The sequence below is a fragment of the Tursiops truncatus genome, chromosome 13, assembly GCF_011762595.2.
Source record: "Tursiops truncatus isolate mTurTru1 chromosome 13, mTurTru1.mat.Y, whole genome shotgun sequence".
Lineage (NCBI taxonomy): Eukaryota > Metazoa > Chordata > Mammalia > Artiodactyla > Delphinidae > Tursiops > Tursiops truncatus.
The window spans coordinates 29,032,309-29,057,578 of record NC_047046.1 but is presented as its reverse complement, the minus strand read 5'-3'; the positions used below and the strand labels follow the sequence as shown (position 1 = coordinate 29,057,578).

Genomic DNA, 25,270 nt, shown 5'->3' with positions numbered 1-25,270 from the left:
GCTGACTGTCGGCTCCAGCCTCCTGCACAACCGTGCAGGTCCTGAGCACCACGGCCCCTTCCTTTGCCTCTGAACCCACCTCCTGCCCAGACCCCACCATCCCACCCTAGTCCTTGGACGTGCAGTCCAAGTGAGACCTTAAGAGCCTCCGGGTCAGAAAAACTTATCTTCAATCTTCCTTATGCTTCCAGCCCCTAAGCTACACAGAGTGGCAGCGTGCAGTTATTTGTTAAACCGAGTAGAGCTTCTCACCACCCCTGCTCTCCATTCGGGTCACCAGTTAGTTGGCTGCCGGGAGCCCGGACCTCGCTCTGTGCACACTGTCCCTCCAGAGCGCAGAGTGAGCTGGGCTCCAGGAGACTCTTACCATTATTCCAGCCATTCTGTTAGTTAGGAAGGCCTTCCTCAGGACCTCCAAGAGCCTTACTCATCATCTAAAATAATAGTAACTAACGTCTAACAAGAACCATGAACCACGTGCTAAAGGAAATGATCTCAGTGAATCCTGAGACCAACTCCAAGTGACGGCAGTGCCGTCACCCGCTCCGTACAGATGAGCACACTAAGGCTTGGGGGCGTTCAGTGACTTGTTTATGGTCACAGTGCTGATCATGTGTTTCATCGATTGTAGGATTTACAGTTTTTCATGTATAAGGTCTGGGCAGTGTGTGTGCATCTCCGGTGGGTGGGGCCTCTGGCCCCTGTGAGCCTGCAGGTGGCAGTCATGCGGCAGACCTGTCATCGCCTGTGTGAACCTGGACCCATACTGTCCTCACGTCACTTCCTCTGTGTGTGTCCTTGTTACTCTCCATCTATGGTTTAGTTGCCAATAGGTTGGTTTTGAAAATAGAGTAAACACTGCAGCCAAGTGTTAGAATTCACTTGTAAACTCCACTCTCAGCGCTGAAAAGAAAAACAGTGTGGAAATCAGGCAGCCCAGTAACAGAGCCAGGGGCGTCCGTGTAACATCAGTGGGGCGAGTATTTATCACGGTGAGGGGGGTGGTAACTGCACTTACATATTTTCTCACCGAGAAACAGTTATTTGGAAAGAAAGATGCCACAAAAAGATAAGGCTGTGTTTGAGTCTTGTTGTCAAGATTCGTGCAGAGCGAACCGACTACCTGTCCTGAGTGAAGCGTTGCAGCTGAAGGCCAGACACGGTGCCAGTTCTCTTTGGAGAGAGAAAGCAGTTGGAGGCCCTGTGCGTGCTCCGAGGGTGTTGGGACTGCTGCTAAGGCAGGTGTCATCGTTTAAATGCAAGTGTTTTTGTCGCTGATAATAAAATAATGATGCATCTTAATCATTGAAATCTTGGATTTGATGAAATCCTTTAAGTGGCTGATCTAGTTTCAAACCCAAGCAGCCCAGCTCCAGAATTTCACCGATGTCCGCTCCCCTCCCGGCTCTCCTTAGCTTTACGGGAAAACATTTGCGGGGTGTAAAGGGGTTTATAAATCAATTTTTAGTACATAGCTTGGTTGATCGTGAGAGCATGACCTCTTTACTGAATGCTGGGTGTCATCTTTCAAGAAGACTCTTCCGCAACTCCCAGTGCTTTGTGACGAGTTAAGATATGTATCTTTGCCACGTTACAATTTATCATCCAATTGGCCCACCAGATGGCAAGTTGTACTGTTTGATTTCATTCCCGACAGGGAATTCAGGAAGTGCTTCCTATCAACAAGATGACCACAAATCTTGGGGTTGATGGAGGTATCCCCCCGTCCTCTAGTTTAAAGCTAACTGAGAGAGATCAGCACAAGTGCCAGACAAATGGGGATTAAAATGCTGGAATTGGGATAAATACCCCATCAGAAGTCACAGTACAGGTGGATGTCCATGTAGGATTGCCAACAGGTCACCCCTGCATTTTCCAGACTTTCCACGTGGCTCAGTGCCACAGCCCAACCACTGAAGGGTCCTTACTATGGGGGTGGGAGGGGGCTGATCAAAATGCATGTATTTTATGTATTTTGAAAACAGGCTGGTTTTGCAAAGAAACAGAGAAAAATAGCCCAGTTAGCAGGCTTGTTTCCTTCTTCTCTCTGGGGAGGGTCAGGGACGGAGCACCCAGGACCACTGTTTCAGTGGAAGTGCCTTCCCTGGGATGGGAGCTCGAGGCCACGGAGGGGGTCCTCGCTTAACAGCCCTGAGCATTAATGTCTACTCCACCTGACACAGATTTCTGAGTTTTAGTGTCACCCTTGTTCTAGCTCAGGTGTGACTCACCTGGTTTGGCTGAATGGGGTTGCTGGTGAGGTTGCGTTTAACATTCATTGCAAAACGATTACCACCGTTTCGTTAACATCCATCTTTTATTGTTGTACGTTTGTCTAACTAGTGTCGTTTTTTTTTTTTGCTAACACAGTGCTGAATTCCTAGTAGGTCCACAATAAAGACCTCTCGGATTGTGAGTCACTTCAGGAGTGAATCTCAGAGGAAACAGTGGGCTTTCAGATGATAACTCCATCTGTTTTCCTTGCCTTTTTCTGCACACGACGCTGGTGGTACTTTTGCATGTGTAAATTTTGGCCAACCCGGAAGACGTGAAGATAAACTTAGTCCTAGTGTCCCTTCACCCGTGGAAAATACAGATGTGCAATCAACCCTGTAACATGTGTTTGTTTGTCACCAACTCTAAGGGGCAGCCTTGGAAGATCACTGGGGGAAATGCCACACCTGAGCCCTTATAGGGCGGGCGTAGGACTTGCACCCCCTCTAGAGGGCGTCCGTTTGGGGATTGAGAGACCCCGAGGTGCATGAGGTGGTGCGGGCAGAAGGGAGTCCCCACTGTGGGGCGCCTCCTAGCTGTTCCCTGGGCCTTTCTCCCCGTCTCCATTCACCCTTCACTGAAGCTGCTGGCTCTCTGCCTTCCTGTCTGTGTGTCACTGCACCTGACCACCCTTCCTGACTACCTTTTCTACCTGTCCCCTCAGCCCCATCTCCAGCCTTGATGACTCTGGAGCACACAGTTCTGTCCCCTGCAGCCCTGCACAGCTGCTCGTGGGATGCACGGCCTTGTTGGCAGTTTCATGGACCTGGGTTTGAGCTCAGGCTTTGCCAGGAGCTCGTCAAGCGACCTCATGCAAATCACATTCGTTATCTCCACAGACCCCAGTTTTCTCACCTGGGAGAGGATCTCCTGGGACACTGTAGAATGTGAATTCTAGGAGAGCAAAGACAGTGATAAAACCTGGCATTTCCCACCTGTGGGATGTCCCCGCCTCGGGGACAGCTCCTCAGCTGGCCTCACGTCTCTGCAGCTCCCCTGACACCTGCCTTGCCTGTATCTGTTTCAGGGCTGGGAGAGGGCTCTGCCCTCCTTCATCCGGACAGCAGGTCCCACCCTAGGTCCTTGGAGAAAAGTGCCTGGAGGGCTTTCAAGGAATCCCAGTGTCACCACATGCTCAAACATCTCCACAATGGTGCCAGGATCACTGTGCAGATGCCGCCTGCCATCGAGGGCCACTGGGTGTCTACCGGGTAAGAGGCTGGGGCGGGGGTCCCGGGAGGTCCTGGAGAGCGCACTGCTATGCAGAGCCTTCTTAGGGTTTCTCAGGTGCACAGAGACTTTCTAGAATTTACAGTGATTCTGGGGTTGTCTGAGTTCTAACTCACAGCCAAGCGATGCTTTGAAACTCGGGTTGGTGAAGAAACAGAGCCCAGTCCTGTTGAAATCTTAGCCTCAGCAGCGGTGATACGGTACCACTGTATCCCACATGGGAGTGAATATGTCCTTGTTTATTGAACCCCGTAGGACCACTCCTGTATGAAAAGAAACCATTAGCAAGTGAAATTAGGAGTCTGTGTTTCACCAACCCTGAAACACGACTTGCAAGCTTCTGATGGTCTAAATATTCTAGCCATATTCTGGTAATTTAATATACAGCTTCAGGGTCTGAGAGTAAGTTAAAAGGTACCCATGCTACCTCAACCAGCCAGGGTGCAGCTCTTGGCTTCTTTTCCAGGCTGTGGAGCTGAGATTTATCCCAGTTTGAGCTCTTGCTTATCTTCCATTAGAGCTTTTAAAAATAGCCCAGAGGCAGACCTGCAATCTCTTTCCTGCGCATTAAATTGTTGCAAATTCACAAGGCTAACGGTGGGATCTGATCACTTCTGTGCAGACCACTCCTCCAGGTACCTTGGGGAGGGATCACAGGCATCCAGAGAAGACAAAAAAGAAATCTTACGAGGAAGACCTAGCGGGTTTTGGTTTTTGGTTTTTTCCGAAAAATGGGGTTTCTCAAAATAACCGCATGGTCAGTATTGGCACAAACAATCTTAACGCGACGTACTTTTAAATAATTTATCATTTTGTTCAACAAATATTTCTGGAGCTCACAAATATTTACCGCACGTGAGCACTGTTCTAGATTTTGTGTGTATAGCAGCGAACCAAACAGACATGGCCCCTGTCTTCAGGAATTTTACAAATACACAAAGAAGTGTTACGAAGAGGGAAGAAACAACAGGTGCTCAAGGAGAATAGCAGGGCCCCTATTTTAGGACAGGGTGGGGTAGGAAGGGCTACCAAGAAGAGGACACTTGAGCTGAGATGTCCTTGGCTGTGCAAGACCAGGGAAGAGCTTTCCCTGTGGGAGGACTAGCAAAGGCTGGACCGGAGAAGCACGGACAGGAGCCCTTGTTCTGGGGGTGGGGAACAGCCCCAGGCAGGTCAGGGAGGAGGCGGGGCCAGCCCCCAGGGCCCCCTGCACACCTTGTCTCTTCGAATTTGGCTTTTAATCTAAGAGAACTGGGACGTCATTGAAGAGATTTCAGCAAGGGCTGTGCTCAAACCTGATTCAGCATGACTGAAGGGCGCTCTGGCTGCAAGTGGGTGGTGGGAAGAGTGACTTGGGGACAACCAGGGTTCTTGGCCTCCTTAATCCATAGAAATTGACAAGAGGCCAGACAAGAAATTCAGGCCAGGCTTTACTGGGGCCCCTGGTGCAGCAAGGGGGAGCAAGAACAAACAACAGGTTCCCCTGCTTGCTTCCCAAGGAAGGGCGAGCTGGTTCCTTGTATGGGGTGAGGGTAGGGGCAGTTCCAGGGGTGGGGCCGGAGGCGTGGCTCAGGCGGTCTGCCCACCCCTTGGTGATGTTGAGTGCAGGGGGCAGGTGCAGTACCCTGCTTTGCTCCTGACTCTTCAGAAGTGGCAGTTGGCTTTTTGGTCTCTTTGTATCTTGTTATCCATAATTTGCCCCAACTGAGCATGCGCACAGTTATTTTTAGTCTCTTATAGTTTCTTTGTATTTTGTTGCCTGAGGAGACGAGTGTCCAGGTACAAGCACTGCAGCAAAAGGGTCCCAGGTCCCAAATTGTTTCAACTTGGGGATGACCAATTAAAAGACTCAACAGTCCCGGCTGGAGATGACCAAGGCCTGGGTGAGGGGCGTCGGGGATGGGGCGATGGAGAAGTGAGTGGGCTTGAGCTTGGGACCAAATCAACAGATCCTCAAGCTGAGATGAAGTGTTAGAAGTTGGCGATCCTCCTGTCTGAACTGCAACAGACATGTATCGCTGCTCACACGGAAGGACTCCTCTGTCCCTGGGAAGGAACATGGGCTTCCTCTCCCTCCTGTCACAGAGACGGATGCCCAGAGCACCACTGGCTGCTGTCTGGCGGTATCTGTGGCAGGTGACAGTCTTTACTAAGCTAATGGTACCCACTTCTAAGTGGCCCGTTCATCAGTTTGTAAACTAATAGTAGTTTTGAGAACCACTGGCCTCTGGGATTTCAGTCCCACTGCTTGATTTCGCCACTCAGCTCAAACCAGAACTACTGTATCTAATAAGTTTATATATAAATAATAGACACAAGCAGGGTTATACGGCCAAGACTGATAAGACTGAAGTCTCAATGTCACTGAGACTAGGATCTGATTAAAGGTGACGAGTGGACAGATTCTTTGCCCAATGCAAGGAAGGAAACCCCCTCATTTCCTGATGTGGGCCGTGCTGCAGTTGTAAAAATTGATTACAGTTAGACCAGATGAGGAAGGTCCCATCCAGGTGTTTCTGGCCTAGGCATCCAGCCTTTACCTGATGCCACAGCAGGAAACATTTTGCAGACTTCCCTGGTGGCACAGTGGTTAAGAATCTGCCTGCCAATGCAGGGAATACAGGTTCGATCCCTGGTCCAGGAAGATCCCACATGCCGCGGAGCAACTAAGCCCATGTGCCACAACTACTGAGCCTGCACTCTAGAGCCCACAAGCCACAACTGCTGAGCCCATATGCCACAACTACTGAAGCCTGCACTCTTAGAGCCTGTGGTCCGCAACAAGAGAAGCCACTGCAATGAGAAGCCCGCGCACCGCAACAAAGAGTAGCCCCCGCTCGCCGCAACTAGAGAAAGCCCGCGCGCAGCAACGAATACCCAATGCAACCAAAAATAAATAAATAAATAATATTTTAAAAAGATATTAATATTAAAAAAAAAAGAAAACATTCTGCCACTGTCGGCAGCACAACCGAAGGAGCCCTACCTGCCTCTTTATTTTCTGCTAGAGGGAAAACTAATTTTGACTGGACGGGCTAAGAGATGAATTTCCAGTGGCCTCCAAGGGGTGCCTCCCTGAGACTAGATTCCGTTCCAGGACAACAGACACCTGGCACCTGGCTGCTGTGGACACGGTCCAGATGATGGAAGTGGTCAGGAAATCAACATCTCTGACAACACAGGGAGCATCTTTCCTAGGCCAGCCCCGCACCCTCCTTCCTCCTTCCCGCCTGGGAGTGAGGCCAAGGGGGGCGCTGAGGACGGCAGGTTCCTGCCCTTCTGTCTTGTCCATAAAGTGAAAGGAGGACAACCCCGGTGTAGAGTGACCGGGAGCGCGGGTGCTGGGCCAGGCTCCCCCGGGCTCACATCTGGCTCCAGTGCTGGCTGGTGAGGGGACCTTGGACACATTGCCTCAGCTCTTATGCCTCAGTTTCCCTATCTGTAAAACAGGACAGTAATAATACCCACCCTTATAGCACAGGGAACTATACTCAATATCTTGTAATAACCTATAATGGAAAAGACTCTGAAAAAGAACAAAACTGAATCATTCTGCTATATACCTGAAACACTGCAAATCAACTATACCTCAACAACAAAAAAAATAGAGAATAAAATGATCCTTGGGATGTAAATAATAATAATAATAATACCCCCCACCCCCAGCTCATAGGTTGCTGTGCGGGTTCCATGAACTGCCCGGAGTACCATCCTGTTATCATTACCGTGATCTCCTGGCACTGTGATGAGCCTCCTCCTTGTGGCTTTGGGCTCACAGGCGTCTTCCTCCCCCTTTTCTGCAGCTGTGAGGTGCGGTCGGGCCCCGAGTTCATCACCAGGTCCTACCGGTTCTACCACAACAACACGTTCAAGGCCTACCAGTTCTACTACGGCGGCAACCGCTGCACCAGCCCCACCTACACACTGGTGGTCCGCGGCAAGATCCGCCTGCGCCAGGCCTCCTGGATCATCCGTGGCGGCACCGAGGCTGACTACCAGCTGCACCGCGTGCAGGTCGTGTGCCACTCAGAGGCTGTGGCGGAGCGGCTCGGCCAGCTGGTCAACCGCACGTGCCCTGGCTTCATGCCCGCTGGGGGTCCCTGGGTGCAGGACGTGCCCTATGACCTGTGGCGGGAGGAGGGCGGCCGCGAGTGCACCCGGGCCGTGAACTTTGCCATGCACGAGCTGCAGCTGGTCCGTGTGGAGAAGCAGTACCTGCAGCACAACCTGGACCGCCTGGTGGAGGAGCTCTTCCTGGGTGACATCCACACTGACGCCTCCCAGAGGATGTTCTACAGGCCGTCCAGCTACCAGCCCCCGCTGCAGAATGCCAAGGTACCCCTCACCACCCTGCATAGCCCCTGGTGGGGCGGGGCTCTGCATCATGGAGGGGCTGCTGGGGGGGACGGGGGCGGGAGGGCTGCAGTTTGGGTGGGGGGACACGTAGCCCAGTCAGGAGGCCTGGGTGGGCCACCGCCTTGCTCTGTGATGGGGCCTCGGTCTTCCTATTTGATGAGGGTGGTGGTCCTAGGACTGGTGATGCAGAACAGCCTTGGTGGTCGTCCTCGAAAATTCCTAAGGCTCCCTTCTGCCCTGACCCTCTGGGAACTTCTTCTGTGAGTCTAAGAGGAAAGCTTGCAGGAAACGTGGAGATGTTCTAACCTACCTGGGAAGATGCCCAGCAGGGATCCTGGCCCTGGGGCCGGGGGCAGGGACAGTGCTGCTGGCCTGGGGCTGTGGACCCTTAGAACCTCCTGTTCCGTCTCCACAACGACCCTGTGAGGCAGTGACGACCACCTCTTAGCAGAAGAGGGGGCAGCTGAGGTGCGAGGGGTGGTCTCCTGCCCAAGGTCACTGGTTGGTGAGTTTCAGGGCTGGAACTTGCCCCCAAACCTTTCCCCAGACCCCACTGGACTATTTCCCCAAATCCCACACTCTTCCCATCGGACTAAGTGAGAAATCACTGTGACCCGAGGGGAGGATGGAGGGGGCAGGAAACAATTAAAACCTTCTAATGTTCTTTTCTTAAATGATAGTCCCTGTAATTACACTTGGAATTCTCCAGGCATTTCCTTCCCACGGGCTCAGAGTCCGTGTCTGCACGTAACAGGGTCATTACCACCGCAGAAGCTGGGGAGGCAGGAAGGGGGCCTGGGGGGCAGCGGCTTTCTTCCCAGTGTCGCCCACCATCAGACCGGCTTTTCTGGCTTCCTTTCTAGAACAGCAACTCTCCAGTTGCAGGCCTTGTCCAACTTTTGTTTGGTGGTTTATTTGTTTTTAGAGCATCTGTTTTCTTCTCAGTCCTTGGAGCGCGCTCATGCCTGGTGAGGGTCCTGCTGGTACTGCCCCCGCTGGACCACTCGGTTGTCTTCTTTCTGTCTGTTACCGCGAGCTTGTGTCGTGAAAGTTGCCTTTATGATGACTGTGGGGCGTCTGCCAGGAGGCCGAGCGGGCAGGGAGGCTTCCTCTGGATGCGCATCTCAGGGACATCCCCTCCCCGTGCCGAGGGACGCTGGGCTCCGCGCAGACCCCGGCCAGGTCCGCTGTGCTGTGCCCTGCGCGTTCTAGAGGCGCCAGGTGAGGCGGGGCTGCGAGGGAGAGGGCGGCCCTCCTGCCCCGGGGACCCCAGGCGTCCTCGCAGGGAGGGGGCGGGCAGTGGGCTCTGCCTGCTTCACAGCCAATGCAGAGGCACCAAGATGGGACTCTGCCTAGGGACCGCCAGGGCGAGGGCCCGGCTTCTGGGAAACGGAGGAACCGTCGAGGGACCTTTGCAGGTGGCCGCCTTATCCAGACGCTGCAGCTTAACGACGCTTCTCTGCAAACCCCTGGTGTCAGGTGGCAGCGGGAACGGGATTTTCAGACGTGCATCTGGCTTTCTATGAGCACAGTCGAGCCAACATTCACATTATCTCCGGGAGTAAGGGTGTCGTGAGTGAAAACGGTCTGCAGCTCATCCAGAAACCCCATGGGAGCCAGAGCCCTGACCCAGCCTGGCCTGAGCCTGTGGGAGGATCCTCCCAGGAGCAGAGCCTTCATCCCTGCTCACCATCCAGCGAGGATGCTGGTGAGTAGGGTGGCCAGGGCCCAGGAAGGAGAGAGGAGGCTGGATGGAGGCCCCCTGCCCAGAGGAAGCAGCAGACAGCCTGGACCAACTGGCTACCACTCTGAACCTGACCTTGGGCTGTTGGTGCACGTTGTCGGGTCCAGACTCCGTTTCCTCACCTGCGGATGCCCACGTGGGCTCTTTGATCTCTTGAGCTCTCCTTAGGCCTGGAAAAGAAAGGAGTACCCACAACCACCTTTCTTGTCTTACCTCCATCTCTGCCACTCCTCTCACTCCCATTTTCTCTTCCCTCCTCTGCAGGGGCAGTTGTGGGACCGTCTCCCCAGATTCTTAAGAAGTAAACTCTTTAAACGCTAGGCCACAATCCCTCATTCAAGAAATATTAAGGGTGGAAAGAACCTTGGATCTTGGAGATTATCCAGGACACACTGTTAAGCTTTTTTGTTTTAAAGGAAGGTACAGAATAGCATGAACAGTGTGGTGCCATGTGTAAAGCTAGTAATAGAAGAAGAAGGTAAGCTGAACCGGGAGCCAGTGTTTCTGCAGTGGAACAGCGATGGCCTCAGAGGAGGGGGACAGTGTGGCCGGGGGAAAGATACTTGTCACCGTGAACGTTTCTGTCCCTGCTGTGACTTGTGCTGTGATCTTATACCACCCAAACTCCATCACCACGCTCAAAACAGATTCCAAAAAGGCAGGATTCTGAGGCTCGGAGGAACGCTGTGGCCACAGAGGAAGCCGATGAAGAGGCTGGGCGGACGCAGGCCGGCGTCCAGGACCTGGCCTGTGCTCTCCCCCGAAACTGGCCCAGGTCCGCGTGGCTCTGGGAGCTGAAAGGACCCGTTCTTCTCCTGTTGTCCCTGGCGTGTGCATTCTGGCCTGCAGTGAGCAAGCAGTCAGGAAGTTTTGAGATCCCTCCGCAGGCCGGCTAGGAGAAGGGAACAGTGGACTTGGCCGCTGGTGCCTTTCCAAAGCCCCAGGTGCTGCCTGCCCGCTGGGCTCCTGCAGACCACCCGCCCCCCGGGAAGGAGGAGGGCTGGGGGTGCATCCGGACAGACCACAGGCCTCGCCAACCCCTCTGAACCCTTCACCTTCCCTAATCGCCGGTCCATAGAGACCTGGCTGAAAATTAGTTTAAATGCTAAATTGAGTTTAAAACGACTAGTCTCAGCCCCTCTGGAAACGGGACACCATGTAAAAATAGAGATTTTAAATCACCTTGATTTTCTAAGCTTTATACAGCTTTGCTGTGAGGTTCAGAGCCCTTCGGCAAAAAAAAATGATGTTTGAAGAGAATCAGGTGAGCTGGGAGGATTCTTTCAGGATGAAGTTGGCTACTCTTCATTAAAAAAAACAGGACCCCCTAAAATAACCCTGAAAGAAGATGCTTTGCTCGAATCGAGTTTAGCATCAGGGCAGCCCTTACCCTCTGCCTGGATTCCTGTGCGGTGGAGGGTTAGCCAGGTGCCCTCTTTCCTTGGCAGAATCAAAAGTAATTAAGAGCAAATGATTGCTGGGGTCATTGGAAACGCCAGGGCCTCAGGATCATACTTGCAAGCAAGCAGAATTGGTCTTTTTCCAAAACCCTGCACTGATGAGGCCACAGGGCCGTAAATCAAAGAGCTTGCCCTCAAACCAGACCGCTCTCCCCAAGCCACGTTTCTGAGAGAGCCTGCCTGGAACGCTGATAGTGGGTGGGGCTGCCCGTCGGAGGCGGAAATACAGCAGAGTGTTTTGGGGTGCCGGACCGCTGGGAGGAAGCAGGGGTACTCGTGTGCTTTCTCTCCTAAGTTCCCTGCAGGCCTCTGGACTGTGAACAGTCATTTGTTTTTGAGGGAGCTTGTCTTTCCTAGCCTCCTCAGAGCATGTGAGAAATACAGATTTATGGGGACATCTGTGACATCTGAGGGACTTTGGACCACGTGGCTGTGGACATCGGAGTTTCCGCCCAGCTCCAGGAGGCAGCTCTGCAGCAGGAAGGGGTCTCTCCTTAGGCATGTGGCTGGTGTGGCTCCCGGCGGGGTGGGTAAGTGGGTGTCACAGGTGCACGAGTAGAAGGATCCAGAAGCTCACGGAGGAATCCCTGTCCCTGCTCTTTCTGGCAGCGCAGGGCAAAGAGAAGAGGGTTTTGCGGAGGTGACGGTAGTCAGAAGAGGTGGTAGAGGACCAGGGCCTTCAAGGAGTCATGACCGAGACAGTGTCAGAAGCCCACCTTATGTTCAATCAGTGTGCCCCTTGCAGAAAACCGTGACCCTGCCCCCAGGGCCGGGCGTTCACTGCCAGGCCGCACGTGCTGCCCACAGGATGAAAAAAGGGCCGGCGATGGGGGTCGGATGATGGGTTCTGGCCTCCGAAAGGCTTGCTCACGTGGACATTTTATTTGGGTTGAGATATGAAGAGTCACACGATTGCCACACTGCACAGCTACTGGCCTCTGCTGTGAGCGCAGAAACAGTTCATTATTTTTCTGGATTCCTGAGTGCAAGATTTTTATTTAAGGAGTCAGCAGACCAGGAAGTCGTTGTCAGGGACAATGCAAGTGGTAAACATTTCATCCCTTAAAAGTCCAGAAGCTGAGAGGACAGCGTGAACACCTGGGCGGCAGGAAGTCGACCATTGGAGAGTCTGGGTCAAGTCCTGTGTGCGGGGCATTGGCCACTGTGGGCAGAGGGCAGGGGAGAAGGGGGCCAAACGTGGGGTCTGCTGCCTTTACAGCCAGTGTGATTATGAAGATGAGTCTCCTTCAACTCTTTAAATACGTTTAAATTAATAGGAGGGGAAGAAACAATCAAACAAGTAAAACTTAATCAGCATTTTCTTCTGAAACCATTCTTATAGTCATTTGTATTGAAGAACCACCTTCTTATGGTCCTTTTATCGAGCTCTGGGCTCTGTGCAAAGTGTGTATGTACAGGCAAGGTGGAGATGAAATTATCTTTTATGTGATTTACCGGAAAGGCCTTTGGGAGCTCACATCTCAGAGTCCAAACTTCACGGAAATCCCATTTCTAGAAAATGCAGTGCTGCTCCCGGGCACCCACCGATGCTCCTTTTTCCCTCCAGGAAGCGGTGTTCTGTCGGTTCCGCTCGCAGAAGACCTGGCAGCCAAACGCAGGCCCCGAGGAACTGGCCGTGCCTCTCTTACCCTTTTCCATCGTCCTTCCAGCCCGGGCCCCTCTGTGGTGGTTGCATCACAGCTACAGGGTTGCCGTGCAGAGTCCTTGTGAGGCTAAGTCCTTCTGTCCTCAACGCCTGCCACCTGCTCCTGGCAGGCGGTGGCCAGGCTGAGGGGGTCCGAGCGCTGCCGTGTGCATGTGGCATTGGCTGCGCCGGCCTGGCCAGACACACTGCCAGCCTCCGGGTGTGGCCCCAAGGCTGCAGTTACAGAGACCCAACCTGTGTGGCCACGGCCATTTCCCCTACTTTCTTCTGAAAGGGGAATCATCACGGCTCCTTTGGGAGGTCAGAATGAGCCCGAGTCCACAACATCCCAGGATCCCAGCTCTGAAAGGCACCCCAAGAGGCCCCTCCCACAAGACGGGCAGCGCTCACGGTTGTGATGAATGCTGGCTGCTCTGTTCATCTTGTTGCATATCCGAGGACAACTTTCTAACCATCCATCAGCCCGTGAGCCATGAACCTGTATCACACCCGCTGTATTCTCCTAGGTGTCGTGGGACGTAGGAAAACGGGAGGGCGCTGGTCTTGGCCTCAAATACCTACCATGTCACGGAGAGGAGCCGGGAAGGATGTCCGTGTAGAAAGACCTACCGTAGGGCGTCTGCAGTTCAGTCACACACGTGGTGAACGGCACTCGGGAAGACCGCTTTCAGCATCATCCTTGGCCATCCATGGAGGTTCCTTCCTGAGAAACGTGACCCGGGGGAGCAGAACTCTAGGAAGGGGCATTTCATCATCTATCCCCGTTTCTCCTCCTCAAACAAAACATTTAGCCCAAGAAATGTCTTATGCAGGCTGCTTCTCTAGTTGACTTATTCACGACAAGATCACGTCAAGTAACTTTTTCCATTCTGGGAAGATGCTGGGAAACAAGTGGATCTGTCAGCAAATGCTGACGAACCAGCTCTCCAGAAATAAATGTTGGCGGGGAACAGGGCAAAGCCTAGAGAATCGTGTCAGTCATCGGCCAGAGAGGACCTTTTCAAGGGACCAGAGCCCTTGGTAGGGAGACGTGTGTTCCTTGCAGACCCCAGCCTAAGGGGCAGCCTGGGGCCGGAAGGGAGCACTCTGCAAGCCCCACAGCCGAGTTCTGTCCCAGATCCCTCCGAGCCATGTCATTCTCTCTGTGCTTCGGTGGCCTCATCTGTGACGTGTACTGTGGTCTCTTTGGGAGACTGAGAAGCGTAAGAGATGATGTACTTGAACTTCCCCAGCATCAAACGCCCTGTACAGGCAAACCGTGTTATTTAACTGTTCCCAGGGCCGGGCCAGGATCAGGAAGCACAGTGGGAAAAACCCCCTCTGCCTAGGACATTGCTCACTGATAAAATGTGATGTTTTAGAATAAGCTTGATTTCTTTCTTAAGAGATTAATAATGGTATAGGGATTCCCCACCCCCACCCAGGAATGAAAGCTTTTTATAGTTGGTGTAAAGAAGAGCAGCAAGGAACACGTTCTGGTCCCTCGGCTCTAGCCCTCAGCCTCTTGTGCACAGGAACCCTGACGTTAAAATAGCCTATCTGAGATGCAAGGGAGGGAGCGATGTGAAGCCTAACGGGAGAGCCTGGGAAAGACGGCTTCTCAGATGAGACCCATGGATCAGAGCATGGACCCAACAGGGGAACTTCATGAAGCAAATGAGATTTCATGGTACAAATCACTCTTCGTGTTGAAAAACTCTTCCCCTTTCGTCATTGTGAATGGCCGCTGTTTGAGAAAAGCATCTTGGAAAAGAGAAACTTTAGAGCCAGTGTGATATCTAGGCCTTAATTTCTGCTTCTCCATGGTTGTTCCTGTAGGTCTTTGGGGTTTTATTCACGCCAAAGAGAGTGGTAATTAAGAGCACAAATCAGATTTTTAAAAAATCTGTCCACAAAACAGAAAGGTGTTCCCTTTATCCGACCTTGGCTGAAACCGTCCCCTTGTTGACAGCATCCACAGAGAGGCCAAACCTCCCACACTGATGTATGACATCTTTGGTTCCTTAATGCCAGCCAAAGAGTTGGTTAAAACGGTAACTAGTCAACTCAACAACAGCAAAAAGCAACCCGATTAAAAGATGGACAAAGGACTTGAATAGACATTTCTCCAAAGCAGATGTACAAATAGGCCATAAGCACATGAAAAGATGCTCAGCATTTCTAATCATGAGGGAAATGCAAGTCAAAACTTCAGTGAGGTAGCACATCACACTTATTAGGTTGGCTGTTATCAAAAAAAATAATAATAACAACTGCTGGTGAGGGTGTAGAGAAATTGGAACCGTCATGCTTTGCTGGTGAGAATGTACAATGGTGCAGCTGCTGTGGAAAACAATATGGCAGGTTCTCAAAAAATATTGAACATAGAATCACCATATAATCTAGCAATTCCACTTCTAGGTATATACCCAAAAGAATTGAAAGCATGTTCTCAAATCGATTGGACACCCATGTTCATGGCAGCATTATTCACAATAGCCAAAAAGTGAAAGCAACCCAGGTGTCCATTGACAGATGAATGCATAAACGAAATGTGGTCCATCCATACAGTGGAAAACTATTCAGCCTTAAAAAGGAGGGAAATTCTGACACATGCTGCAACATGGATGAACCTTGAAGACATTATGTTAAGAGAAATAAGCCAGTTACAAGAAGGACAAATACTATGTGATCCCACTTATATGTGGGCCCTCTAGTAGTCAGATCCATAGACACAGAAAGTAGGATGGTGGTTGTCAAGGGCTACGATGGGGGTGGGATGGAGAGTTGTATTCAATGGGGATCGAGTTGCAGTTGGGGAAGATGAAAAAGTTCTGGAGATGATGGTGGGGGTGGTTGCACGACAGTGTGAATTACTTAGATGGGAAGTTTCATGTTATGTACGTCTGACCACAATGAAGTAAAGTAGCTAGTTCAGGAATTTGGTGAGACCAATACCCAAGGGGCAGCTTCCTCCCACTCCTTCCCTACCGATGGGTGACAAGCTTCCCTGAAACTACCCGGCCTGCCTTTCTCTGCTGCCGACCAGAAACCCTTCAGCCGGGACCATCTCTCGCCTGAAGGACCACAGCCCAGCCAGATCCTCATCTCGGAGCTCAGGACCCGTGCCCTGTCATTCTTAAAGAAAAACACGAAACTCCAGCGTGTCGGGCATGGAACAGCCTGGGCCCCACGTTGGTGCCCCCCCCGCTCCGAGCTGGTTCCTTTTCTGAAGAGCAGTTGATCCCTGGTCGTCCGAGCAGTGGCTCTTGCAAGAACTAAGACCCCTTGTTCCTGCCCCGCCTGCTCAATCTAAGAAGCTTTCTGGGCACTTCCTGAATGATATTGGTATTTGAGAAAACAAATCTTTTCAGGGACTGAGGCTCGTGTCTTCCTGGAATGGTCAGAAATGAAGTGGTCACAACTGATGTTTCTAAATTCCCAAATCACAGATAGCGAACCGAGTGGTGGGGAACAGAAAGAAGGGAATGGAGGCTGGGTCGGCGTGTAGGGACCTGCAGTGCAGGTGGGCTGCATAGGATCTGCTCAGTGAGCGAGTGTTGGGCGGGGGGGCAATCAGCAAGCTTCCAGCTGGCGAGCTCCCAGTGGAGTAGCTGAGCCATCACTCCTCGTGGGTGTTTTGGAAGCTGCCTGGCGTATGTTCTCAGAGGTTCCTCTCTCTTTCCAGGGCCGTCTCCTGCACCACTCAGTGTGCTGGCTAACAGGTACCGGCACCAGATTTCCCCCTCCCCCATCCTGTCTGTGAAATCTCAGAGACTTGAGTCTGAGTACAGGGCTGGTTTCACACAGACCATGTGCAGCTGGGGCACGGGAGCAGGGGCAGCAGGTACAGTTTGATCAAGGTGCTGATCATGATAACGCTTGTTAGCCATTAAGGAAGGGGCTACTTCCTGGGTGTGGGAGTTAATATGATGTCACAGAAATCATATTAACTTTCCATCCCAGACTTTCAGTAAAAACCCCCTTTTGGGGTAAAAAATTGGAACCTTCACTTCCTAGTAGTTTACAAGAAAATACATAGTGGCAAAATTACTGAATTCAGTGATGCTTTTTTTTAACTAAATTTGTGTCTTTTTCACCCTGTTATGCGTTTGAAAGATAGTGGCACACATAGCAGGAGCCGTGCCATTTGTTTGGTCTTCCCACTGAGTGCCACGCGCGCGTGCAACCCCATGCCGAGAAACTTCTCCTCATGGTGGTTCTGGGAGCCCGAGTGGGACCCACCTTAGTCTAATCCTCATTTCTTATGGTATTTAGGCCCAGGGTCCCCAGCTGCGGTCGCTGGCCTGTGGATCTCCTGCCAAGGCCGGAACCATCTCTTTCTGTGCAGTTAAGTGCAGGCCTCGTGGGCTGTGTACACGTGTCCTTCCTGTCTGTTTCCTTGCTGTAGCTTGCAGACGGCTCACTGCTGACCACAGGCTGCAGGGCACTTTCTCCCGTGTGTCCCAGAGGCCTTGGTAGGAAACTGTAGGTCCACAGACGCATGGGCCCCGGGACAGCGAGGCTTCTGCGCTGCCTGTTTGATCTCATTGTCCGCAGGCCCCGAACAGACCTCCTCTCCCGTAAATAACAACTCCAGGCTCAGCTGATGAGCACAGGGACTGTCAGCGGGCGCTGAGCTGTCCTGGGAGGAGAGTGTGGAAGGGGCGGCTGGGGACCTGCAATTCTCACCTACTCTCCCAGGCAACCCAGCCTTCAACCAAAGAACCGCTGTAGCCCCGCATGCAGTCAGTGCCGGCGAAAGAAAGGCCTGGAGGTTTGGATTTCTGCCCAGAAAACAAGTGCCTGCCTGCCCGAGTGGCCACCTGTCAGTCCCTGTCTACAGGCCAGGAGCTGCTGGACCAGGAGCTGCTGCACGGTGGGCCCCGGGCAGGGGCAGGGCCAGTGCCGCCCTCCTGCCACAGCACCGGGCACATTCATGTGGGCCTCTAGTGTGGCTGGTGTCTGGCAGCCCAGGAGGCTTTACAGACCTGCGTGGGAGGGGGAGTAGTGGAGATGCCCACTAGTGGAGATGCCCCATCTGCGGAGGCAGCCCTGGCGCGTGGGCCTCCGGTGACTTGGGTCCAACAGCGGATGGCAGTCTGGGCAAGGAGCTAGCTCCTGTGTCTCCAGACCTGGCTTTTTGTGTGAGCCCCGAGCCCTCCAGGCAAACAGCATCTACGTGGCTGACAGTCTCGGGCCCCCGTACTCTACTCGGAGGAGGTTTTCTAAGTGGCAACCCTAGACAGCCCTTGTGCCAGGTCCATGTTGGTGCTATAAGCAGGCCCGGCCAGAGAGGCGCTCCCGAAAGATGGGGCGGCCACTCTCTTGCACTGATTAGATGGTGTGAAGCTGTAAAGCAGGAAGCATTCAGAGCCCATAAACCATCCAGGCCTCAGGCCAGCAGACGCAGGTAGGGACAGGAGTGCCCACGGCCTCTCCGGGCCTCTGCTCTTGCCTCCTTTGGGGCTGTGTCCTTCATGCCTCCTTCATGGGGACCTCTGCCCTCACTACACAGTGCCCTGTGTCACCCACGGCAACTGGAGTACTGTCCTTTTTTTTCTTTTGTGTCTCATACTTATTTTTAATGGAAGAATCTAGTTGTAAAATACGCGTCACATAAAATTTACCATCTTAGCCATGTTTAGGCGTCAGTTCAGTGACGTCAAGGACATTCACATTGTCATACGATCTTCATCTCCATCTGGCCACGAACTCCCCACCCCAGCCACTGGTAACTCTATTCTGCTTTCTGTCTCCATGGATTTGATGACTTGAGGTCCCTCCTATAAGTGGGATCGCACAGAATTTGTCCTTCTGTGACTGGCTTATTTCACTCAGAATGATGCCCTCACGGTTCATCCTTGTAACAACATGTGTGTCAGGATTCCCGTCCTTTTGTGAGGCTGAACCATAGTCCAGTGTGTGTCTAGACCACGTTTTGATGATCCATTCAGCCATCGATGTACATTGTGTTGTTTCCGTTTTTAGGTTATTGCAAATCGTGCTGCTGTGAACGTGGGTGAACAAATACCTCTTTGAGACCCTGATTTCAGTGCTTTGGGGTATAAACCAGAAGTGGGGTTGCTGGGTCCTAAGGTGATCCTTTTCCACAGCAGCTGCACCCCTTTACGTTCCTACCAGCAGTGCACGAGAGTTCCAGTTTCTCCACGGCCCCGCCAATGCTGCCATTTTTTGCTCGTTCTGATAGTAGCCATCCTAATTGGGGTGAGGTGATGCCAGCCTTTCTTTTTGAAATCAAGTGTCCGGGACAAATGGTCTGAAAATGTAACAGGATTCTAAAGGGGGTCCAGATCACAGCTGAAATATTTAGGCAAGGCTCTACTGTTAGCCAAACACACTATGTACTTGTGAGCACACGCAGGCACACACACCCGGTCTGTGGCTCCAGTTGCCCCTGGGGTTCCCAGGTTACTGGTGGCGGTGCCTCAGGGGCTGCCGGCGCCTCTGCCGTGAGCCCCGTCGAACGCAGCGCATGCGCACTGCTCTCATGGAGACGTTTTTTTTCCCCCCGTGTTTGTGTTTTGGCTCCAGAACCACGACCACGCCTGCATTGCCTGCCGCATCATCCACCGGTCGGACGAGCACCGGCCACCCCTGCTGCCCCCCAAGGCGGACCTGACGGTGGGCCTGCACGGCGAGTGGGTGAGCCAGCGCTGCGAGGTGCGGCCCGAGGTCCTCTTCCTCACGCGCCACTTCATCTTCCACGACAACAACCACACCTGGGAGGGGCACTACTACCACTACTCCGACCCCGTGTGCAAGCATCCCACCTTCACCATCTACGCCAAGGGTCGCTACAGCCGCGGCGTGCACTCCGCCAGGGTCATGGGCGGCACGGAGTTTGTGTTCAAAGGTAGGGCTCCTGCCCCACACCCCATACCCCGAGGTCACGGCAGCAGTTTGGGGACGTGTTTGTGGAGGCGGAGCCAGGGGCAAAGGGCATCTTCTCTGCTAGGGATGTTGGGGAGTGGACTGCCTGCCCGCATCGTTCTCTGCAGCCTCGGAGCTGGCGTTAGTGACGCCCAGGTGCGCAGAGTGTGCCCGTCGTGCCCTTGAGAAGATGCCACGTGCTTGCAGGCGGGCGGGCGGTATGCCTGGTGATCACCTAAGTAAGGCAGGTAAAGGGTGACATTCTCCAGGCTACAAGGCTGTGAGCAAGGGGTGGTGGGGGCCTTGTGATCGCTATTTCTAGACTTTTTTTTAAGCTTGTGCATCTTTTTAGGAAGGTGTCAACCCTGTCATGGACAAATAAGAGGGTTGGCCTAGATACCCCTCCCAGGATAGCATCCTGTGATTCAGTCCATTTAATATGAAGTATTTCTGCCAACCCAGATAAGCCCTGGGGCATTTTACTGCCCCCCCCACCTTAGGGAGGAAGATTGGCTCTAGGGACAAAGGGCCTTTGGTAGCTGTCGCCCAGAGAACAGCTGTCTGGGTCTCAGTCCCCTCCAAAGCTCTCACGTGTACGCAGGATATGGGCCCCTGGGAGAGCCTCAGAAGCATCCTCTACAAGGGCTGGGATTTCCTTTGAGCAGATTGGAGCAGATTATTTTTGCTTGCAGCCTAATTTATTTTAGTTGCCTGATGTACGGGCCAGTATAGACTGCTCACTAATATAGGTGTCTGACACCAAAACTATTTAAAAACCTCAAAACCTATTCGTAAAAACAAATGCCAGTTTTCGTTGAATACTGTGTCCATCCCAAAGAGCAGGGTCTTCACGGGAACGGGCTTGGTCAGCTGTAGTCTGGGCTCAGCCTTTACTGCCAGATGGGCTGGACTTTTCCTGGTGGCGCCTTCAGGGTGCTTGGTGTGGCCACCGGTCACATCCAGACATGGAACCTTTTCCATCTGAGGGTCTTTTCTGTGGGCTCCGGTCTGGTGGGTTGGTCTGCAGGGTGGGTTTGAGAGCAGAAGCCTGTGAGGCTTGGTGCCTCCGGCATCCTTGAATCACGGAGCTGTCCTGTGTCCTTGGCAGTGAACCACATGAAGGTCACCCCCATGGACGCAGCCACTGCCTCGCTCCTCAATGTCTTCAACGGGAACGAGTGCGGGGCCGAGGGCTCCTGGCAGGTGGGTGTCCAGCAGGACGTGACCCATACCAATGGCTGTGTGGCACTGGGCATCAAACTACCTCACACGGAATACGAGATCTTCAAGATGGAGCAGGATGCCCGCGGCCGCTACCTGCTCTTCAACGGCCAGAGGCCCAGCGACGGCTCCAGCCCGGACAGACCCGAGAAGAGAGCCACATCCTACCAGATGCCCTTGGTCCAGTGTGCCTCCTCGGCGCCCAGGGCTGAAGACTTCTCTGAGGACTCCGGGCAGCATCAGCACCGGAGCCGGGCACCTGGGAGCGGCCCGTGTCCCCTGCTGCTGGCTGGGCTCGCTGGCCTTTGGACCCTGCAGCCCTGGCACAGCCTTGGATAGAAGCGCTTACAGAGTTTGATTTTTCCAAACCAGGATGCCTTACAATTTACAGATTTTCTTTACAGAAAGAAAAGACACTTCTTCCTCGGATGCACTTGAGCGGCTGAGAACAGTCCTCCTCCCCCGCCTGGCCCCCGCCCGCCTGGCCTGAGTCATGAGCTGTTTGAAGTTTTGGCTTTGAACTGCATCCAGTCGGATCCCAGGCCTGGGCGTCCTCACCATATAATTGCACTTTAAGACCACAGAGAGGTTCAGGCGAGCGTGTTGGCAGCGGGAGCAGGGTAAGCGCTCCATCTTCTTTTCTTCCTCTTCATGATTATTGCATTTCGGGGGGGAACTGAGGAGAAACAAATAGCAGCTTCAGCTTTTCCTGCTGCTTCACTGCGGTTGCTTTCTGCTCCTTTGAGCCTGTTTCACTCTCCGAGTTTTCCAACCTGGAATGCAGTGCAGAGTTGGTTTGGGACTGCGATCCAGACACCTTTGATGAAATAAAGAAGAGCTAGGGGTGCAGGAAAAGACACTGGTGTAACGGAACCACCTTGACAGCTTCATGCAAAAAGAGAGCAAATCCACACTTTCAAATGTTGAAAAGTATCTGTAATTAAAGTTTCAGAGTCATTTAAACGTTGGTTGTTTTAACTTGTTGGGAGATGTTGATCCTGGTCTCTGGGTGGCTGCAGGATGCATGCTGCTCTTACCTGCCCGGGGGACAGGGTGGTGGAGTATGTGTCAGATGGAGGCTGTCCCGCTACAGACGGACAGGAGCAGCAGTGCAGGGAGGGTGACGGTGCGTGATGGTGACCCGAGTGACGCAGTGCCCATTCGGTCTGGCCTCATCTCCGTGGGACCCCATCCCGGCTCACGTCGTGTCTGGAGCTTCACTCTGTCATCTCTGTCACTTCAAAGACCAAGACTCAGAGGCCACGCGTGGGCGCCACGGGCCTGGCTGTGCAGAGAAGGCGGTGGGGGGATCCTAGCCGGCTGCCCCACGAGACCATCCACCCTCCTCACGGGACGGGCCGGCCCGACCCGGCTGTGTCACTGCAGAGGGTCTCAGGGCACCTTCTACAGAGTCTGTGAGGGTGCATGAGTGACATCTGCATGTCACTTTGGATTATTACGAATGGTGCGCTCAGGACGCCAAAGGTGGTTGCCAGGGGAGACCGATGGAGGGAAATGGTGAGTAAACGACAGAAAGCCTGGACATAACTAAAGACCAGTGTGGAAACCACGGTCAAGGTCTAGAGTCACACCTATATTTAAGAGTTACCCTTACGAGATGCTGTGATGTTAAGTTATAAGTGGGGCATGGAGGACCACAGTGCTTTACCTCTAGATGATATTTGACGTTGTGGTTGAGGGGGTTTATTCAAATGAAAGTACTAACTTAATGTCTGCCAAGTTTATAAACAGAGATGTCAAAGATACTCCCACAATACACATTTTACCTGTGGGTCTATTTAATTAATACCAATGCTATCTTTAAAGAATATAATAAAATTATGTAAAAAGCGATGATCACTGCTAGAGAATACTTCAGTGATTTACCATAAAAATGATAGGTTTATAGCCACATGATTCACAGCCACTCACCTGGACTTAGCTATTCACACTGTTTAAACGTACACTCCACCTACGTATACACACACATAGGTACATATACCCAAATATATAGGCATCAACGTGTATACAGTGTGTGACTATATGTATATGTGTCTTAGGGATGACATGAAATTCACTTTCTGATCCACTACAGAGAATGACCAGTATAGTTTATTCACAGATTATTGTCAGTTGGATTCATGGCTGTTACTTACCGTCTCACCACATACATCACGTCCTAAAACTAAACCGCCTGTGCAGCCTATGAAGATCGTCATTTTAAGTGGTTTCCCGTCACCTTGAAGAAACATAATGACCAATCTTTAAGGTTTGAGAGCTGGAAATTTTAACTCAAGACCAAGATGCTATCTCTGAGGAAGGAATGGCTGACTCTAGAATATTCCATGACAAGCAGAAAATACTCCATGACAGGCACTCGGGCCCTGGCAAGTCTACCCCTAAGTTAGAAGTGGGTGGTTCCTGTAACTCCGAGATTTGGGGGAGGTAGGGAGTGAATATAGGACAACTCTCCTAGGTGTCGTTGGCCTCTGGGGACTAGACTTCTCGTCCCCAGAAGCAGGCCGGTCAGGCACAGGGTCAGAAAGTTGAATCTTGGGCAACAATGCAATTTGGTTGTGATCTAGGCTTCAGACTCTATAAAATCCAGTTGACCCTGGACTCAGGAAGGAGTTTCCTAGGGTCCCAGTGTCTCCTGTACAGAACGAAGGGAGTTTGTTCAGACAGGACAAGCCCAGCCGTCTGTCCTAGAGGAACATCGCCCATCATGTCCAGCATCTGGAACTGCCGGGCACCGTCCATCCTAAGTAGTCCGTCTCTGGGTTCCCGTGCTGTGCAGCCCACCAGGGTGACTCTCTGTGCTGCTCAACACGAAGGATCCCTGTTAGAGGAGCTGGCAGCCCAGGGCATCCTTGGTGGGGCCTCATACCCACACCTGATGGAAACAACTTGAGTGTAAGAGTCTTGTGGTTCCTGGTTGAAGGAAAAGCTTTACGATAGTAAGAGCGCTGTTCTCTAGTCCACCAACTCTTTAAATATATTCTTGAAAACAAAGATGATGTTCACAGCCGTCCACAGAAACATCACGATGTTTTATTTTAAATGGTACAGCCCATCCCTGTAACACATACTGGGTCCCTGGCAGTGGACTACAGAAGCCAACAGACAGCATGTAATTAGGTATTTCAGGACACTGTCCTCAAAGGGAGATGCTGGACCACCTGAGTTGGGGTGGGGGAGAAGGGGTGGTGGGTGGGACAGGGAGAGCAGGTCCTCTCTTTTCTCCCCCGCACAGACTTTTCTGGCCTTCTTGAGACATCCGAGGGTTCATGAACCCAAACAGCCTTCATTAGGATACAACTGCAAATAAGAGCAAATAAAGGCAGCTGGATAATAAATGTTTCCCACTGATTTCTAGGTTCTGGAGAAAATGCATAAGCATTCTTTTCATACCAGTAGGAGAATCACATGTCCTAAAATACCAATTGAATTATTCAAATCCCTATGATGATCCAAGAGTGTTTCTGGCTCACAGGGTAGAAAATTGCTGATGTATTTGGAGCCCCTGTTTTACCGCAACCCCATTTCCTTGGTGTCGTTAGGCAGAATTAACACTATCACAAGGAAGAATATTGGCCAAGTCATGACCTCCAACTTCTCATTGGCTAAGATGTGACGGAGCCGACACTTAATACGGCAGCATCCCTCTGGGGGAGACTGAACTGACACCTAGTTGTCAGCCACCAACGGTGTGAGGCCAGACAAATACATCTCCTTTACTCAAGCTCACTGCCCACTGGAAAGCGAGTCTCAGGGTCTAACTAGTGCCTCTCATTCAAAGAGCAAGGCCATGGTTTCCATGGATGCATTTGGGTCTCTTAGTTTCTGCCATTTGTTGTACAGCCACCTCTGTGGCCCCTACGCCCTGGAGAATACCACCCAGAAATCCCATCCCCCTTCATTTAAGGAATCCCATCCCCCTTCATTTAAGGAAACCAATGTAGCTGTTACATTGGAATTCAGAGGGGCAAGGGTTCGTGGGCTCAGAGAGCCACATGGTGCAGTCTGTTGTGTGTGAGGGGTGACTGTGTGTGGGCTTTTTTGCTGTTGGGTTGTAGGAGTTCCTTCTATATTTTGGCTATTAACCCTTTATTAGATACATGGTTTAAAAATGTTTTCTCCAATTCATAGGTTATCTTTTCATTATATGAATAATCTTAACTAAGGAAGTAAAAGACTTGTACGTTGAAAACTACAAAACATTGATGAAAGAAACTAAGGGAGGCACACATAAATGGGGAGACATCCATGGTCATGGATTGGAAGAAATAACATTGTTAAAATGGCCATACTACCCGAAGAGATCTGCAGATTCGATGCAATTCCTATCAAAATCTCAATGGCATTTTTTTCAGAAATAGAAAAAACAACCCTAAAATGTATGTGGAACCATAAAGGACCCTGAGTAGCCAAAGCTATCTTGAGAAA

General features: G+C 52.0%; 1 protein-coding gene across 1 annotated transcript in view; it reads left to right on the top strand.

Annotated features, from left to right (window-relative positions):
- Positions 1 to 22,678, top strand: part of APCDD1 (APC down-regulated 1) — a 31,160-nt gene extending 8,482 nt beyond the window's left edge. The window contains exons 2-5 of the mRNA XM_019920750.3: positions 3,302 to 3,485; positions 7,308 to 7,839; positions 19,265 to 19,586; positions 20,712 to 22,678. Coding sequence (XP_019776309.1) covers positions 3,302 to 3,485; positions 7,308 to 7,839; positions 19,265 to 19,586; positions 20,712 to 21,163 — 1,490 coding nt within the window. The 3' untranslated portion in view covers positions 21,164 to 22,678. The remainder of the gene's footprint in view (positions 1 to 3,301; positions 3,486 to 7,307; positions 7,840 to 19,264; positions 19,587 to 20,711) is intronic.
- The last annotated feature ends 2,592 nt before the right edge of the window (positions 22,679 to 25,270 follow it).